A 19,240-nucleotide genomic window follows, 5' to 3' on the forward strand; every position below is an offset into this window, starting at 1 on the left:
TCTGTGCACAGAGAGTATCCAAATATTTTTTTTAGAGTTAGGAATAAACCTCTTAATTTAATTGATCGTTTTTTTCTACAGTCAGAAAAGTCAAAAGCTAAATTATTGTTGGAGTCTAAGGTATGCGGACTGTGGTTATGTAAATGTGCATGTGTTGTCTTTCTTTGTCTACTATAGGAGAGGGTTTGTAAATTGTCTTGAGGCAAGGCAGGTGAGATTGAATGTGTAATTGGTTTTCACCTCATATAATGAATGACCCATGCACAAAGTTGCTGGCCATTGTGATGTTTTGAATTTAGTGTTTTGCAAAGGAAACAATTTATTTCGGGTGAACCAGATGTAACATGTCTTAAAATTTGTAATTTAAAGTTGGTTATAAAAAATTAACATACGGAAAGGCATGTTCCATCTGAAGTTTTTTGTTTTTCATGTGGGTTTTTTTTTTGTCAGGTATTTTTGCATATACCTGAGAATTCAAAGCACACAACAGTTTTGCTGTCAATGGGTGAATTAGGTTTGTAAATCTTCCAGTAGGAATTAAGTTGCTGTGAATGAAATGTAATCATTTTAACTTGAGCTTGCACTCATGCCGATATGAATGTAATGTAGAGATTGTGTCCAAAATCATCTTGCTCAAATTACTAGAAGTTATGCTCATGCCAGGTTTTCTGTTCATATTGCCAAGAATAATGCAAACAATTGTGTGAATGTTTGGGTACGTGTATAATATTAATGGTGATGAGTCCCTTAAGCAAAGTGACATACTTATATTTTTTCACTTGTAATTGTGTAAAATTCTAACAAATGCTTTTACAGCAATTTCTTTGTTGGTTTCTGGTCTGTCTCTGGTTACAATCTGAGGGGTGTGGGAAACAAACCCTGGTGTTGTGCATTTGGGGAGGGTTTTGAACAGCAGACGTTGACCCCCTGTACCACCTACTGTGCACAGGGTGAGATGGGGGGCCAACTAAACCTGCAAGTGGCTGAATCACACAGCCTCATAACCCGGCCCACATCAGTGTTCTAACATGCCTGGAGAGGGTGGAGACAAATATGTCATGTAAAATACTTATTGGTTGATTTGATTGTAATTGTCTCCATATGTCTGTTTGTATTGATACTGTGCTGTATAAAGCAAGGTCAGAGAAATGTGTTTAAGTGTCAGAACTCTATAGTACTAGGATTTACAGACAGTATGATGTTAGTAAAAGAAATTTGAATAGAGAGAGTAACCTTTGTCAAAAATATTGTTACATAGCTACGCATGTGGTAAATAGGTTGCACACACCCACTAAGCTGTTTAACTTCTTATTACCATTGAGGACCTCTACATAACTGCTTTGATTGAGACTGAGCTATCAATTACTTGTCTCATGCAGTTTGACAAACCTTGAACTCTTGTCTGATTCATCTTTACTAATTTGCCTGCACAAGTGTTCTTTATTACCTGTTCACTTGGAGACCTGCCTGTGATATCACCTGATTATGGAATACTTTGGAGATCATCTGATATGATTCTCCTGCACTGATGCAGCCCTAGAAGGATGACCCTCTGCTGTAAGGATGAGCCCTTCCTGCACCTGCCCTCCTCCTGTGTTGGTGATGGCTGCTTCAAGCCTTTCTTTTGTGTCATCCTTTGGGAAGAACTCCGCCTCTGCTGTTGCAACTGTGAGGTTTCTCAACTGGGATGAGAAGTTGAGTCTGCCCTTCCCTGCCTTCTACAACCTGGCTGCAATTGCTACATCCTTGTTATAAATCTGTTTCCATTTCTTTTGTGGGTGCCCAATGCCATACAATGAAACTGCTAACAAAAAGGCACTGGGTGTAGCCACGGTGATTACACGGCCAGCTCTCAGCCGCCACTGTCTGTTTGCCCCGAGACAGTGAGAGCTTGGCAGAAAAACATCTGCATTCATCATGAGGGCTTGTGGTGATGAATTCACCGTCCTCCTTCACCCTTCAAATGAACAATATTCTACTCTGCAATAATGAACTGACATTTCCTGGACCCACTCGAGGATCATTTTTTTTTCCAAAATGCATTAAGGAGTTCTAACCTTATGGGTGAGGTGTGGCTTTAGGCAACCTGTTACAGTTTACCACATTCAGTTTTCCATTAAGTTATGCAGGGCTAGATTAGGATGATATACTAGCAAAGCTAACTACTGTTAATTCATCGTGTAGTTGTGTAACCCTTTAAACTGTATATTGTATTTGTGTACCAATGACAACACTAACTCATTGATCTCTAACATACATAGAGCTGTGCATAGTATCTAAGTGATCCCGCCCTTTCCTTTAGAAAAGGTTGGGATCAAAGGTTGGGTTGAAAGGTTGTAATAATGTGCTGCTTAAATCACCCCGATATTAAAATATATACAGCACATCACAATTTCTTAAAAATGACATCATTGCTTCAACTAGTCAGCAGCACATTCCTCCAGACAGTGCTTTACAGATACATTAATAATTAACACTCTAGAAGTTCCAGGCACCTGAATACAAAACCTGTATTTCAATACCCAGTTGGTATATTACCATACAAGCCACTGTGACAGAGATCTGAAGACTCAGACCTATTCATGCATTGTTGTTAAAAAACCTGGTCTATTGAGAAATTAACACATGTAACAAAGTCTACCTCTGCCAGTTGTTTACAGAATAACAAATCCTATTGTCTCTGCTGTCTGTACCATGTCTATGCTATTGTTTCAAATATTTTCTATGTGCACTCCGGTCTAATCTGGTTTTTCCCTAACATCAGGGTGTATATAAGATTGACCTGTAAATAAAGATTTCAGATGCTGTTCCACCAATTTAAGTGTTTGTGGTTCTGTATCTCCCAGCTGGAAGAGAGGGTATTCACTTGGATTGGGGGAGAACTTTAACCTGGGTTGCAGATTATTCTGCTAAGTCATCTTGTAGCTGCCTCCGCTGAAACTGAGCTAACAGTTACTTTTATACAAATACTGACATCAATAATCAATCAATAATCCTGCAGCTAATGTGAACAGCCGAATTACAATTGTCACTTTATATGTGAATGTAATCCATAGACATGACCCGGGGGGGGGGGGGGGGCGATGGTGACTATTGGAGGCACAGATATGTGCCTCCAATAGTCACTTCAGTACTGATAGATCATGTAATAACACATACACACATTATCTGCATGTAAATTGTATGTTCTCCAAAAACATACTTGTAAGTTCATTGGCTTAGACCACAGGTGCCCACACTGTTTTCCGCTTGTGAGCTACTTAGCAACTTAAAATGATCCACCTATACAATTTTAGGCGCACAGTTGTATATACAGAATGGAAAATGTAGTGCGGTTGGGATCTACCATGAAGTCCTTTGTGATCTACCAGTAGAATCTGATCTACCCAATGGGCACCCATGGCTTAGAAGATGACAGAGATTCTAGACTATGACTGTGGTAGAGATAAGATTGTGAGTAACTATCCAACCTGTAAAGCACTGCAAAAAAGAATTTAAGTCCCAGTTTTCTAGCTCTGCGTAATGAGTGGCCCCGCTGCCAGCAGAAGGGTTTACCCATATGCCTGTATATATGTGGAACCAATTAATCTCATTTTTTGGGATGTTGTGCTTATCCACTGGCTACAATTGCCTGTAACCTTGTTTATTGTAGAGCACTAAGTGATATGTTGGTGCTACATGCATCTAATACTCTTCCACAATATTTTTATTTGATGGTTGCAAACATGTCATACCAAGTCTTCAAATATTTTTTGGACGCCTTTGCTTTGTTTTTCACAAAGCAAGTCATATTTGAGCATTCTGATTACAAAGCCTATAGCTGGGGTATAACATTGACTCTGGGGAATGGATTTGTAAGCTGCATTATGCAGGAAGTACAAGTAGACTTACTGCCCATCTCTCTAATCATCCCCATATCTTTTTTGCTGCATCAGGCTTCACAAACACCCATAAATAGAAGTGAGCCCGATTCAGAGCAGGAAGCAATGGAGGAGACAGGAGAAACACATTAGGCTGCCATATGTTGTGCAATTACGTGGAATCATACGCACAGGCTGTGATAGCAGCGTGCAATAAAGTTTGACAGCAGCAAACTGACAAGCTCTCAACAAAGCCCGTCCTAATTAGTTGGTTCACAATGAGAACAGCCGCATCTCTGCCGTCTATAAAATGCTAGAAAACAAATTAGCTCCTATAGTCTGCTGCACAGTCTTATGCATTCTGCACGCTGGAGAAAGGAATTTGTTTTGTGCTCAGGATCATTTTTTTTATATGAAGAACATATGGCATAGAGAGGAGTGCTCAAAATAGAAACTCTTAAATGGCTTAGCTTTAATCTGCATTGTGCAGCGAACCACTACTCGTCATACTCCTGAAGCCAGTCACAAAGGAGAGACGAGGTATATTGTGGGAGCTTTAATCTGCATTGTGCAGCGAACCACTACTTGTCATACACCTGAACCCAGCTACAAAGGGGAGACAAGGTATATTGTGGGAGCTTTAATCTGCATTGTGCAGCGAACCACTACTTGTCATACACCTGAACCCAGCTACAAAGGAGAGACAAGGTATATTGTGGGAGCTTTAATCTGCATTGTGCAGCGAACCACTACTTGTCATACACCTGAACCCAGCTACAAAGGGGAGACAAGGTATATTGTGGGAGCTTTAATCTGCATTGTGCAGCGAACCACTACTTGTCATACACCTGAACCCAGCTACAAAGGGGAGACAAGGTATATTGTGGGAGCTTTAATCTGCATTGTGCAGCGAACCACTACTTGTCATACACCTGAACCCAGCTACAAAGGAGAGACAAGGTATATTGTGGGAGCTTTAATCTGCATTGTGCAGCGAACCACTACTTGTCATACACCTGAACCCAGCTACAAAGGAGAGACAAGGTATATTTGTGGAAGCTTATTACCTTCTATGACCCAGTTATCCTTCCTGACACATTTTACTCATATACAGGAAAATTAGCTTTTTACTTTCTATAGAAACAGGATTAGGCAGCAGCATACCAGTATAGCCAAATGATGCAAGAGAAGCAAGAAATCATAGATGTAAAGGTACTGCTGATCACTACGATCGACAGTGGATCGTAGTGATCACTTATAGAGCTGCAGCGGTAGGGGGAGGAAGAAGAGGATCCACTCACCTCCCTGTTCCCCCGACAATCGGCGCTTCCCTCTGCTCTGGCTGGCATCTCTGCTCCCTCTGACGTCAGCGCCGGGGCTTGATGAGGTCATCAAGCTGCGACCCGGAACTGAGCGGTAGTAGGAGCAGAGATGCCGGCCGGAGCAGAGGGGTCCGCTGCGGCTCATCTTTTGAAATCAAAGCAATTGAGGAAAAACAAACAAAACAAAAACAAACACTAATGGTGCACTCTTTACCTACCTAACGACCGCGTCACGCCGACGGGCGTGACCACGGCGGCAGCCCCAGGACTGCCTAACGCCGATTGGTGTCAAGTCCTGGAGCTGTAGTTTGGCAGGGAATGCATGCACATGATGCGCGATCGTTCCCTGCTGGTTCACGGAGCTCCGTAATCGCGGCTACCAGACTGTTAAATAAATAATTCCCCTTTGTTTACAATTGTACAGTGCTGCCATCTCCTGCAGCGCTGTACGAGGGACACTGGGCTGTCCCTCAGAGCGGCTCGATCTGTGTGCCCTCTCATAGACCGATGCCTATGAGAGGCGGGGAGCAGTGCCGATCGCCGTCCTATAGACCTTAAGGACCAGAGACTTCTGGAAAGGTAAAATGGTGCTTACCAACGAATCGCTGCAATCATCCACCGCCGGTCACGCCGTTCTGTCCCGTCCCTCTCTCTGCCGTCCCTATGACGGCAGAGCTGTGCGAGAAGGTCAGGTCATTGGCTCCTGACACTGTCAATCAATGTAAGCCAATGGGATTGGCTTACAGTGATGACCAGGTCGGGAGCCAAGGAAACCAGCTCCTGACCAGCTGCACACAGCTCTGCCGTCATAGCTGTGTGCATGGGTGAGTGATCTGCAGCAGGAAGACAGCAGCGCCATTGGCAGGAGCGGCGGAACTGCGTGGTGAGGAGTGTTGTAATCTACCTCCTGTCAGATCCGCGCAGCAACATGCAGGACGTTGGTTTCAACTGTGTCGTTCCGGAACAGTTAACATGTGGGAATATTTCATCTTCCATTAAAATGAAGGGGGGAGGGCAGCAATGCTAGTGCTACAAGTACAGCACCACCCTGCATGTCTCATCTGTCAAAACAGTGATTTAGCATAATGCAGACTGCTCTCCTCCACAGTGCCTCGCATCTTAGCTAGTGATTGTAGTTGTTCTACACTTGTGGTGGCTCATGCGTTGAGTATCTGTGTAAATATGTGGTCATAGGACTGCCAGAGGATCCACTGATCTAGGCATCTGTGACACAGGCCTAGCATCCAGCAGAGTGACATATGCCATGGAAGGGGGAAAGCTGCATATAATCCAATTATAAAAACTTAAAGAGGAACTCCAGTGAAAATAATGTAATTTAAAAAAAAAGTGCTTCATTTTTACAATAATTATGTATAAATGAGTTAGTCAGTGTTTGCCCATTGTAAAAGCTTTAATATCCCCGAATTTACAATTTGACATTACATGGTGACATTTTTACTGTTGGCAGGTGATGTAGCTGCTGCATGCTTTTTTTGGCAGTTGGAAACAGCTGTAAACAGGTATTTCCCACAATACGAGGTTCACAGACAGGAAACTGCCAGGAGTGCTACGGTCCTCAGAGTTTCTTGTGGGAGGGGTTTCACCACAATATGGTCTGTTTGTGAAAAAGAATAGATTTCTCACGTAAAAGGGGGTATCAGCTACTGATTGGGATAAATAGGAGACACCGAGAGCCCAATATAGTGTAGTATGTATTGGAAACCGTGGATAAATGTAAGTGTGAGATGAATATACTCACAAACATGGGTTACCTCTTAGGCAACCACTGTAGATGCAGGTGAGGAGATTAGACCTGTCCTCACTCAGGATTAAGATGTCGCTCTCTGTAGATCAGGAAAGTAGGGGTAGGTCACCCCTCCACCAGGGGTGGACACAGTATTATCGTAAGAGAAACAGAGGCGCCAGCAGGATAAAAAGGTAATAAAAATTTTAAAATTTGCTGGGAGGCAGTGGTGGACTTACCTCCGGAAGGCAGACTCAAAATACTGTCTGAATTAAACAAATACATTTATTATTGGTACCCCAAAAGGTGCAACGCGTTTATCTTATTGCCTGATGAAGCGGGCTGTGCCTGCAAAATGCGTTGCACCTTTTGGGGTACCAATAATAAATTTATTTGTTTAATTCAGACAGTATTTTGAGTCTGCCTTCCGGAGGTAAGTCCACCACTGCCTCCCAGCAAATTTTAAAATTTTTATTACCTTTTATCCTGCTGGCGCCTCTGTTTCTCTTACGATAATACTGATTGGGATAAAGTTCAATTCTTGGTCGGAGTTTCTCTTTAAAGAGAGTCTGAAGCGAGAATAGATCTCACTTCAGACCTCATAGCTAGCAGGGGCATGCGTGCCCCTGCTAAAACGCCGCTATAGCGCGGCTTAACGGGGGTCCCTGTCCCCCCAAACCCCCTCCGTGCAGCGGGGGAACGCTTCCTGGTTGGGGCAGGGCTAACCGCCGCAGCCCTGCCCCATGTGCGTCTGTCAGACGCGTATCTCCGCCTCTCCCCCGCCCCTCTCAGTCTCCCTTCACTGAGAGGGGCGGGGGAGAGGCGGCGATGCGCATCTGATAGACGCGCTGGGAGGCAGGGCTGCAGCCGTTAGCCTTGCCTCCAGGAAGAGTTTTCCCTACGACCATTTTACGACCAACTTTTGCGGGGGGTGGGTTGGGGGTGAAGGGACCCCCGTTAAGCCGCGGGATAGCGGCGTTTTAGCAGGGGCACACGTGCCCCTGCTATATATAAGACCTGAAGCGAGATTTAGTCTCGCTTCAGTGTCTCTTTAAACTCAACTACACTTTAATTTGCTAGGTAAAATTGGTAGAATTCTTTGTTACTTGCCATTTGGAGATCATGTAGCCTTCATTTACAGAGCAGACTCTCCAATCAGTGGCTCGAGTTCTCTTGATCTCGCGATCCCAATCAGAAAAAGTTTCAAATAGAGGAGTCTTTGCACTATTATCGCCTCCGCCTCCTGGATCTATCCCATTGACTTTTTCCGCTGTAAATTATAGTTTGCAAAATAAAGACATTAAAAATGTACACCATAAAAAAAACCCTAACTGGGTAAAACAGAATTTGTTCTTCTGCACAATTAGAATAACTTCCACAGATTTACCATCTATGGCATTTACTTTTCAACATAGCTACATGGACACAAATGAAATCACAGTAAAACATATAAACAGAAAGGTGTACCTGGACTGTGATACATCCTAGCAACGTATTCAAAGGCAAACAGAAGTTGGAGGTCTGTTGGTTGTGAGTAATGTGCCAGTGCAAGGCATACCTGCAAGGGTAGAAGAGGAAAGTGTTAGGGCCTGTTTCCACTACACGCAGATTGGATGCAGAATGGATGCAGAAAAACTGACTCCAATGAATGCCTATGGGCCTGTTTCCACTAAACATGATTTTTCTGATGCAGATTTTTCCCATAGGCATTCATTGGAGTTTTTCTGTAGCCAACCTGCATGTACTGGAAACAGGCCCTTATACTGGCGGAAAAAATAAAATGTACAACTGGCTGTAATATTTAAAGATGTGTCAGATCACAGAAAGTTTCAGCTCCCAAAATTGCATTCAGCACTCCGTTATAAAAGTACAGGTGATGATCTATATTTATCTTTTTCATCACCCATAGTATACATACATTCACCTTATTAGGCACATATCTGATACAGGTCTGCTGTAGCCATGTATGTAACAGTGGAGTGAGCACTGTAGCTTTCTACACTGGCCCAAGTCCACGCAGCACTCCATAGCAGGAATTACTACAGGCAGATTACACTAAAGAACGTGGTTTGTACTGGATCACTTCTCAGAACATGGGCTGTCTCATCCATTCTCTAATCGAGCCAGGTTGAAGTAATTTAGTGAAGCACAGCCATACTGCAATGTTTTCAGGAAGTTCTGATGAATAATCCTGTTGTTCACCCTTTCCTGAACTACCAAAGTGGAGTTTGGCAGGTTGCACTGAGTGAAAGCATTCCTCTGCCAGAGGAAATTGTGTCCAGCTCAATGTCCAGGAGACAGATTTTACTGATCAGTGAATGACTTGTATGCGGATCTGGGAACGCAGGAGTATTCCAGCAAAGAACTGGCAGATACACAACTCCTGCTATTTCAGTCATAAAAACTAGTGTTAAAGAGGTCTGAGGCCCTGTAATTCAGTAAATGTTATGACCTAACATACACAGGAATTTCATATCAAATGTAAGATCTTATATTTTATCACCATCAAGCTGGTTAGGTTATACTTCACATGGTCTTATCTGTAAAAAGGACTTTACAGTCACAATTAACAGAGCTGCTTGACATTTTCATCTTATATGGAAGAAATAACATTCAATCTACTGTATGGATAAAACAAAATCACATCACAGACTTGGCATGTGCTTCCAACACTGAAAATGAAGTGCAGGCTGGAAGATGTGGTAATGAAGAAAACATCAACCTCTTGCTCAGTTCAGGGGCAGGAGATCAAATGACTTTGCACCTTGGCCATTACAATTGGAAAAATAGTGAATAGACGATTGAAGCCAGTAGGATAAAGCTGAAAGGACATTTGGAACCTGCAACACTGCAAGCCCTTCAATGTCTGTAGATTATAACACAATGTTCATACATGCCAAGTGCATGAACACCAGCATGCAAGTTAGAAGACTCATATCAACTGGTACCTCTAGCAGGGTCAATATGGATTTATCTAGCAACTAGGATATGAAGGAGCCAAAGAAAGAAAAAAAGTAATTTAATGTATACATGGACCACAAGGAGATCTTTAATGTCCAGTGCAACTTCACTTATTAGAAATCGGAAAAAGATGAACCCTACACCTAAGAGCAATCAGTGGGGTTTGGGGCTATCCTGTACATCAAACTGTGTGCTATTGCCAGGTAAGGATTGTCTGAGATGCAAATGATGTAATGCAGAGTCTATGCCGCTTGAAATGGACCAAATGAAGCCTGTGATGGCTTCATTTCATAGGACCATTTTTAAGCTGCATACATTTGGATAAAAAAAAATGTGCTTAATTCTGCACCAAACTTGGTTTGCATCTTACTTACAATCCCTATTGCCAGGCTACAGTGAATGAGAAATGAACTTCCTGGCATTGTTCCAGTACTGGTGATACCAAAGGCTCTTCTGTGATTAACACCAGTCCAGGATGTCACTGGGAAATAAAGCGCAGTATTCTCCCCAGACATTTTTTCCAGCCGGGTGGTATGAAAAAGTAACAGTGTGGTGTGAGACGGGGGGAATATGCAGGGCCAGCGCAACTCTGCTTACAGCTTAGGAGGAGGATAAGGTGACGAGCCAATGTCAGATGGTTGTTCACCAAAATTAGTTGGGTGGAGCACCCGGCTAAAAAAGCCTGGGGAGAACACTGTAGTGAGTGATAAAAAAAATAAATAAAGGAAAAAATAAAAAAAACCTAACAGAGGTTCTTCCTCTTCCTCATTGTATATTAAAAAGAAACACCAAAACAAACTTGTTTTCACTGAGGTTTCAGTCACTTGTTGACTAGATCTACCTTCTTTGCTGCCTGGATAGGAGTAGGGGGAGCATTTCCCCCAAGGGAGATGCATCAGGAAAAGAAGGGGAAAACAAAAAACAAAAAGTGCACTAGTGGACTTAGGCCCTTAGGGCCCGTTCACACAGGCAGCTGTGCTGAACAGTGTACACCATTTGGCATCGCCGCTGACTGTGGTGGTATACAGAGTTAGGCAGGACATCTCCATCTCTACAAAATCTGCAAGGATACATTTCCTACATGATACCACATCAATGGGTGGTGTGAATGGCACAATGTTCTTGAACGCAGAAACTAGGCAGCAGCTGGGGAAGAGGTCGTGCAGAGCGGTGAGCACTGTTCTGCGCTGCCTTTGGCGTGACAGTAACTTACAGAATCCACTGGAGTTTGCATTACACTGAAGAGCTAGCCCACCAGCTACAAATTATATTCTACCAGTGACCCCATAGGAACCCGCAGTATTGTAAGTGAATTTGCATCAAATCACTCTGCTCTCAGTGACTTTACCTTCTTTGCACTTTCTGGGCCAGATTCATCAAAGCGGAAGCGGAGAATACGGAAGTCTTTGCAATAAATGATTAACTCTGTTGGGTTGAATTTCAGCTTCTTATTGAATGAGAGGATCTTTTGCTTTCTTTTGGTGTCATTTACTGGAAGAAAAAAAAAAACATAATAGTGACAAAGTGATTAATTTATCTTCATGCATGACAGAGAGCACAAACATGGGGTGAAAAAAAATATTTTTCTAGCAGGCATTATAAAACCCAGGAGACTTAACTCAACACTGTGCCCAGAAAAAAAAAAAAAAAAAAAAAAAAACACCCTCCCTTTTCTCAAGTGGTATCCCAACCTATATTGTACCTCAGAAACAAAACACAATAAGTCATTGTCTTCAATTCATGAGAGACATTGAGGCTCATGCATCTCTTTGCATGCTCAAGTAGGAGTACAGGCCTTATGATTTATCTGCAGACCTGCTTGTAATTGTTCCATGAGATACCAAGTAGTGAGTATGAAATGATTAATCTGTTTTGTTTTTGGACACTCAGCAAGTTCCGTATACACACTTAACCAAGCCGCCTGATTGTCGTCCGATTTTGGTCTGTTGGACGACAATAAGGCGTGTGTATGCATGGCAAATGACTAGACGAGCGACTGATAACAGCCCTGATCCATCTAGCGGATCAACTCACACGTCTGTTGGGCTGATATTGTGCTGTTGGCCAATGCAAGTCATATAACCAGTTTGTCATGGTGTCGGCCGTGTTGTGGTGTTGGTCATGCACTTTGCTGGACGTGTGTACGTAGAATTAGGAAATTAGGAATTAAAAAAAATATTTTTACATGGCTTGCAAAGTATTTATTTTCTCCTGGTCAAATTGATTTTGCAGATTTAGGCTGCTTACACACAGGGACGTTACAGGCGCACGTTAGTGCGCCTGTAACGCTCCCCCAACTCACAGCAATGTAACACAAGTGGGCTGTTCACACAGCCCACGTTGCGTTACATGTAACGCTGCACGTTGTCCGGAAAGTGCAGCATACTACGGCGTTAGAGCGGCTATAGCCGCGTTAGACTGTTTGCACATGCTCAGTGGGGGGCGGAGAGGAGGCGGGGAGAGCCAGCTACAGTAGCCGCGCACATGGCTACTTAATATTCACTGCACTGGCGGCAGCTGATTGGCCGGCGGGACCACGTGATGCGGAGTGTCTCACTCCGCATCACGTGGTCCCGCCGGCCAATCAGCGCCACTCTGGGAGACCTTATAGGGATAGAGCCGCCTAATGCAGCTCACTCTACCGTCCTCTCTTGCAGCACCATACGTTGTGTTAGGTGCACGTTATGCGACCTTAACGTAGCACCTAACGCAACGTCTTGGTGTGCAAGTAGCCTTATGGCTGGTTGGTTACTCAGGAGTGACACTGCAAATCCCAAAAGTACAATAAATAATACAGGCAGTAGTAACAAAAGTGCACACCTGTACACAACACTGCCCACCTAATCCACACCCAGCTTTCTATAAAAGAGATTGGCGAAACTTGTGTCAGTCACTATGTTGGCACAGACTGTTCAAAACCCCACTTTTGGAACAGGAAGCCAGCTAGTGCAGGGGTCTTGTGTCTGTGGGGACAACTGGACACTGCAGGCAAGCACAAGTATACAAAAATAATTTTATATTTGAGAATACAGTACCAACCGGACTATTCACATCCAAAACACATCATTGGGTTGAGCCTGTAACATAACTGGCAGTCCCTTCTCTTTCCTCCTCGCATCATTGCTAGGCATTTCAGCTACCACATAGGCACAGCAGCACAAACATCACTGTACATACCTACAACTATTTGCTCTATACATGTTAATGGGACATCATGTTCACCCAGAAGAAGATTCTTGTAGTGGAATTTCTGGAATTAAATAAACAAACAAAATCAATATCAGATGCAAAAAAATTAAAGAAGTAAAACCAATAAATAATGCACAAAGCATTAAAAGGAAAATGCTACTTTTAGTTGAAAACATATTGCTTTTCATTCAGCTATATTTATAGCGAAAGTGAATATATAGTGATAGTGAAACTCCATGGGAAATCATTCTAAATTACATGAAGCTATAGTTAGGTTTAATAAAAAGTGTTCTAAACTTAGCATCATCTATCCACAAATGCTACACAGAGTGGATGTAAACACTCAGTCCTCTAAATAACAAAAATGGTGTGTGTGTTTGGGTCATATGCACCAAAAGGATGCCATAGCAGGAGCAGCCAACTTACAAGTAATTAAGCTGGAGGCCCAGTCAATTACAACAAAAAAAAAAAAGTTACTGCAATGGATTGTAACTAATTTACAGTCTATTCCCCTGGGCATTTGACCCTCCTGTTTTACATACTAGCCAGATTACCATCTGCTTTCTCCTCAACTAAAGGGTGGGATCTTTAACAATAGGAGTCCTACTGTGGTGTTCATAACCCAGCAGAAGGTTTTTAGGTTGCGCAAACACAAACCATGTGTGTTGCCCATCAGGATCAAGCTTGATCCTGTAGATAACACTGCAGAGTACAGAGGTATCACTCTAGAGAGGGAATGAGGAATAATGGAGTGGTGCACTATGAAGCAGCTTCTGACGAGCAGAAGTTTCAGTCTACAGGCTGAGATTCCTTCACACAACTGTGGGGAGCACAGAGGGTGTATGAGTGGACAGAGCATCTGCCTTTCCTGGGAGGGCAAAGCAGGAAGATGAAGGGGAGGCCAGTGAAGCTGAGGAGCCATAGGGATTACAGAGACATAAAACAACCCCTGGGTATGGCCACAGCAAATTTATTTTCAGGTCAGGTGTCCTTTAATGCCCAGTGCCCGCTGGAGAGTTTTCAACAGTAATTTTACATTCACGCTTACAAGATTTTGCACGCGCTTCACCACTCCTCTGGAATGCCCTCCCACAACACATCTGTCACTCGCCAACCTTTGTTACCTTTAATCACTTAACGACCGGGGCTGGTTTCTCTGATCTGTGCTGCGTGGGCTCTCCAGCCCGCAGCACAGATCGTGTAAAAGGCAGGGCAATCAGACTCCCCCCCCCCTTTTTTCCCCCACTAGGAGGATGTCTTTACGGCGCTGTATGATCTAAACACAGGGGATTTCTTCCCCACGTGTTTAACATTTAGCCTGCGAGCCGCGATCGGAGGCTCGCAGGCTGTTCACGGAGACACCCTCCGTGAACAGACATGGAAACCCACAAACGACCAGCCGCCGCCTATCTGCGTTAGCTGATCGTTACGTGGTTAAACGCTCTCTAAAAACGAATTTGTTCTGCCAAGCATATGCGCTACCTTAGGCCACTTCCCTTTGTCCTTAGACCAAATTGCACTCCTACTAGGTATCCTAAAACACACTGCCTTTATATATTTTATCGTATACTACCCCTCCTCTTGTTTCCACCCATTCCCTTTAGAATGTAAGCTTGCAAGGGCAAAATTACACATTTTATTCATCATGTTACTTTTATCACTGTCATTACCAATTCTGTATTCTGTATGTATCATTTTTTTGTATTTTGTCACTAATTATGTATCTTGTATATTGGTGTACACCACTGTCTGTATTATGTACCTCATGTTTGTTTCTTACTTTGTACAGCACCACGGAATATGTTGGCGCTTTATTAATCAATAATAATAATAATAATTTGCACTGCTGACGAATTGTCGGCAATACCCAAAACGCCTGGCTAATGAAAGCCTATGGCCATGATTCCACTACAATCACAACTGCAGTGTCATCAGTATTTTTGGAATCATTTGATTCAGGGAATGCAGGAGCCAAAATTGCACTCCATAAAAATTACACAGTTTTTAGTGGCAAAAATCACTCTAAAAAATGAGGGTGAGGATGGGGTGCATCACTTTATCGCACTGGATGTGTGGTGGGGAGCATTTGCAATCAAATGTACATTTAGTAAAATAAAACAGAGATTGTATTTAGAAAACATGACTATTTGGGATACAAACCTGAAATGGCACGGCATTGTCTGTAATGAAGGATAGCTTGAAGTTGGTGCACACCAGTTTCCCCCACAGATCGTACACACTGGTATCAGAGGCAATACACTTCCTCACAAAGTTCACTTCATTCACCACAATTTCACCTACGTTGTCAAAGAAAAATAGATGGAGGTTACAAAGGTTGAACATCCAACCACATAACACACTTTAATTGTATCAAACATGAACTTCTGAATATAAAATTTCAAGTCTGCAGTAACTGAACAGCATTCCAGCCATTTGACGGCTACTGCAGTAGAAAGTAATCAGCTAGCTGGAGTTTGCAGCTTAGGAAGGCAAATGCCTACTGAAATACCACCTTATACCGTGAGGCGCACACACATATACATTGGGAATGCCAGTGCTGAGGATGCCTCATACTCATCCTGTATACTACTACTCACAAACATTGGATTAGTCAATTTCCAAGCTGCATTTTTTTTAAATATAAAATTAGCATACAGTATGCATCAACTCTGAATAAATAGTATCTTGTTGAATATCCCCAACTACTCATGCAGATCCAGTCCTGGTCCTTCTATTGTCCATTTTGGTGTGTCCATTGCAGTAACAAAATGTGAAGTCCAGACCGGTACGATTTCTACAGAGACGGATGCTATTTTGACATGTCCAATTTGATCTGACAGATCTGGACAAAGGCTTTGTGCCATGGATGTGGACAGTATATGCACTTGTTTGCACTGTCACCATACATGGCACCCAGTCATCTAAGTTTGGACCCAGCCAAGACTTGTGCTTTACAAAGGCCGGTTATCTTACATTTCATTTGCTACCCATACTAACAGTTTTGTACTAGAATATGAAGAGAGGGGGTGGAAGAGGAACAAGAAGCCTCCTGCTGCAGGAGATTATTACAGCAACTCAATGAGTAAACAAAATCCCCTGCAGCTATTCATGAATGCATTGCTGTGCAGTGCATGTGTGGGAATGTTAAGGTGGCCATACACTGGCCTGATTCGCGGCCGTTTCGACAGCAGATTCGATCCTGGGATCGAATCTGCTGCCAATCGTTCGCGCTAAACGCACCCGCCGATCCGATTTCCTCCCAAAATCGAATCGGTCCGTCGATCGCGCCGTGCGGGAAATTACCCTCGATCGCCCGCGGGTAGGGAGCGCGTCGCTAGCGGCGGCCGATCCGATCAGGTATACATTACCTGACGCTGGCTCCCGGGCGTCTTCTCCGCGCTGCACCAGCTCCATCCGGCGCTTCCTGTCACTGCAGTGACCAGGAAGTTCAAATAGAGGGCGCTCTATTTGAACTTCCTGGTCACGGAGTGCCACAATAAGCGCCGGGATGGAGCGGGTGCAGCGTGGAGAAGATGCGGAGAAGACGCCCGGGAGCCAGCGTCAGGTAATGTATGCGCGGGGGGGGGGGGGGGCATCTGATACCCCCACTGCTATGTACCTGCTATTTCTCCCACCGGAATAAAGGTATTTTAAAGAAGCGGTGCCTCCTCCTTTGCTTTCTACTACATTGGATTTCAACTGTTTTCTGGACGTGCACGCTCCGATTCCCATCTCCGGTGTGTCCGCCCTGCTGCATTTGGTGCCAGGTACTGTGTTTCTATTTCTATTCCAGATTTGACCATCAGATAGATTTCTGTCAGATGCCTGTCAAGTCAAATCTGACAGGAATCTATCTAATGTGTGCCACACACTAGGAACAGATTTTCAATAGATTTCAGAATGAAATCTATTGGAAATCGAAGCAGAAAATGAGGAGAAAGATGGGCACAGCTGCATAAAATACCCTTTATTGTGACCGGGTTGACACAATAGTTACCGGAGGGGGGGGGAGGAAGATCTTCCTTCCCCCCCACTGCTGTAACTATTGTGTCAACTCGGTCACAATAAAGGGTATTTTATGCAGCTGTGCCCATCTTTCTCCTCATTTTCTGCTTGGGATCGTACACTGTACTGGGGCACGCTGCAGGTAAGCCCTGTGTGATTTGGGATCCGTCCCTGCCGCATTTGGTGCCTTTTTTTTTTTTTTGCTCTTTTTATTCCTGAATCTATATTGGAAATCGATCTAAATGCATTATTGGACCATTAGATTCAATGCAACTCTATGGGCCATCGATCTGCTGCCCTCAGCAGATCGACCTAGATTTTCCATCCTGTCAGATCAAATTGATCGAAATTGTCCGCAAATCAATCGATTTGATAGAATCGATTTCCGATCGATCAATCGATTCCATAGAATCGATCGATGGCTGAAATTGACCAGTGTATGGGCCCCTTTAGACAGCACTCTCTTGTGTCCTTGGCTTATCACACCATGTACATTGCTGGAAACCACAGAGCAGTGCTGGCGCATAAGATCTTAAATGAAGCTTAGGTTTGCCTGAAGTTTCAGAGCTAATTTATTCCTCAGTTTACTTAATTGCCATTCGTGAACAAATCTAGGATCATTTCTACACCTACTAAGAAATCATATACCTCATCCATAATCATAGGGTTATATGTGACAGGAGTCTACTCAATCAGCGCTACACCCAGACCCTCCCAAAAGCTCTTGGGTAAGGGAAATTAATCTAGCCAGCCAGAGTACTGTGACGTCTATCAGTTTAACTCATATCTAGTCTCGACTATTAAAATATACAGGAGTGATATTACCAGAAGAAAGATTCATTACACTATTACAAATTTGGGTGACTAGCAGTGAGAAATCATAAGCACACATAAGAAAAACAAAATGTTTTTGAAAGGTAATAAAAAACAAAAAAACTGTCTACAGACAACTAAAGCCTTATTTACACTGACTGTTGTTCCAGCCACTTACCACAGAGTATTACCATGCCTCAGTGGCTAATGCATGAAAAAGTAAATCTAATGTCCCAGTACAGGTGCCACTGATGACATTGCAATTAAAGGGTACCTGAACGGACATGTGACATGGCAAGATAAGCATGTGTATGTACAGTTCCAAGCCTACATACTGCAGGCTAGGCTGGGTTCCTTCTTAATCATTTCTTACTGAAAGTTTTAAGAATTCAGGTATGCAAATTACACTCAGCATGAAATCTATAAAAAAAAATAAAAATCTAACTACAGTGGTGCACTGCAGTGCAACGCTACAGAATGTCAATCTGCCACTGCTCCCATGCCACCACCGATCGATATCTTCCACCCAATACGATCAACCTTTTTGGTTGAGCTGGCATAATAGGGCATTGATTTCCAGCAGACTCAATCAAATGATGGAATCAGACAGATATTGACAGTAAAACAAAAACAAAAAAAACAGGGTAGGCCAAACTAACTTTACTGCAAATAAGACCTTTCTGTACCATTCTAGTTTGGTTTCAAGTCTGCTGGAAATTCTCCTGTTGCAGAACTGTGTTTTCTTTGCTCCCAAATAAAAAAACAATGCCAGTCGCTTTTATAACCATATATCAATTTAAAAAAAAGAATAAAATATGTTTAACTGGCTGTTAAACAGCAATTCAAAAAGTCACACACCAGACTTTTACCATTTTTGAATGTGAACTGTAGAGGTACTGTGGTTTGATCTGACAGAAATTGTGTTGCCCTGAGAACAACTCAAGATTGTCTGGGGCATAATTATAAAAGCAATGCAAAAAAGGAAGATAGAGCAGGGTTTAGGCCTCATTCACACTAGGTACGTTTTTGTGCGTTTTTCAGAGTGCATTGTGCAGTGCATTCTGCAAGACATTGATTTTCCCATGTAATGTGCCTTGTTCACATCTATGCGCTGAGCTGCGTTACAAAAACAGTGTTCCATGCATTTCTGTGCGTTGAGCTTTAAAGTGCACGTCAATGCAAGTGAATAGGTGCGCTTTTTTAGCGCATAGAAATGCATTCATTTTTACCCCTAAATTTTCATTTGAAAACAAATCTTTGACAACTGCTGCAATAAGCAAAACATGCTAAAAAAACGCAACTCACTGAAACGCGCACTAAAAGCGCACACAAACGCATGCGTTTAA

At 43.1% G+C, this 19,240-nt stretch overlaps 1 protein-coding gene across 1 annotated transcript in view; it reads right to left on the reverse strand.

The window, feature by feature from the left end:
- MTMR10 (myotubularin related protein 10) overlaps positions 1–19,240 on the reverse strand; it is a 107,896-nt gene that overhangs the window by 51,626 nt on the left and 37,030 nt on the right. Inside the window, exons 3-7 of the mRNA XM_068275583.1 lie at positions 15,237–15,373; positions 13,065–13,137; positions 11,236–11,378; positions 8,394–8,484; positions 8,037–8,196 (exon numbers count right to left, since the gene is read on the reverse strand). Of these exons, the coding sequence (XP_068131684.1) occupies positions 8,037–8,196; positions 8,394–8,484; positions 11,236–11,378; positions 13,065–13,137; positions 15,237–15,373 (604 nt within the window). The remainder of the gene's footprint in view (positions 1–8,036; positions 8,197–8,393; positions 8,485–11,235; positions 11,379–13,064; positions 13,138–15,236; positions 15,374–19,240) is intronic.

This window comes from Hyperolius riggenbachi, chromosome 3, assembly GCF_040937935.1.
Source record: "Hyperolius riggenbachi isolate aHypRig1 chromosome 3, aHypRig1.pri, whole genome shotgun sequence".
NCBI lineage: Eukaryota > Metazoa > Chordata > Amphibia > Anura > Hyperoliidae > Hyperolius > Hyperolius riggenbachi.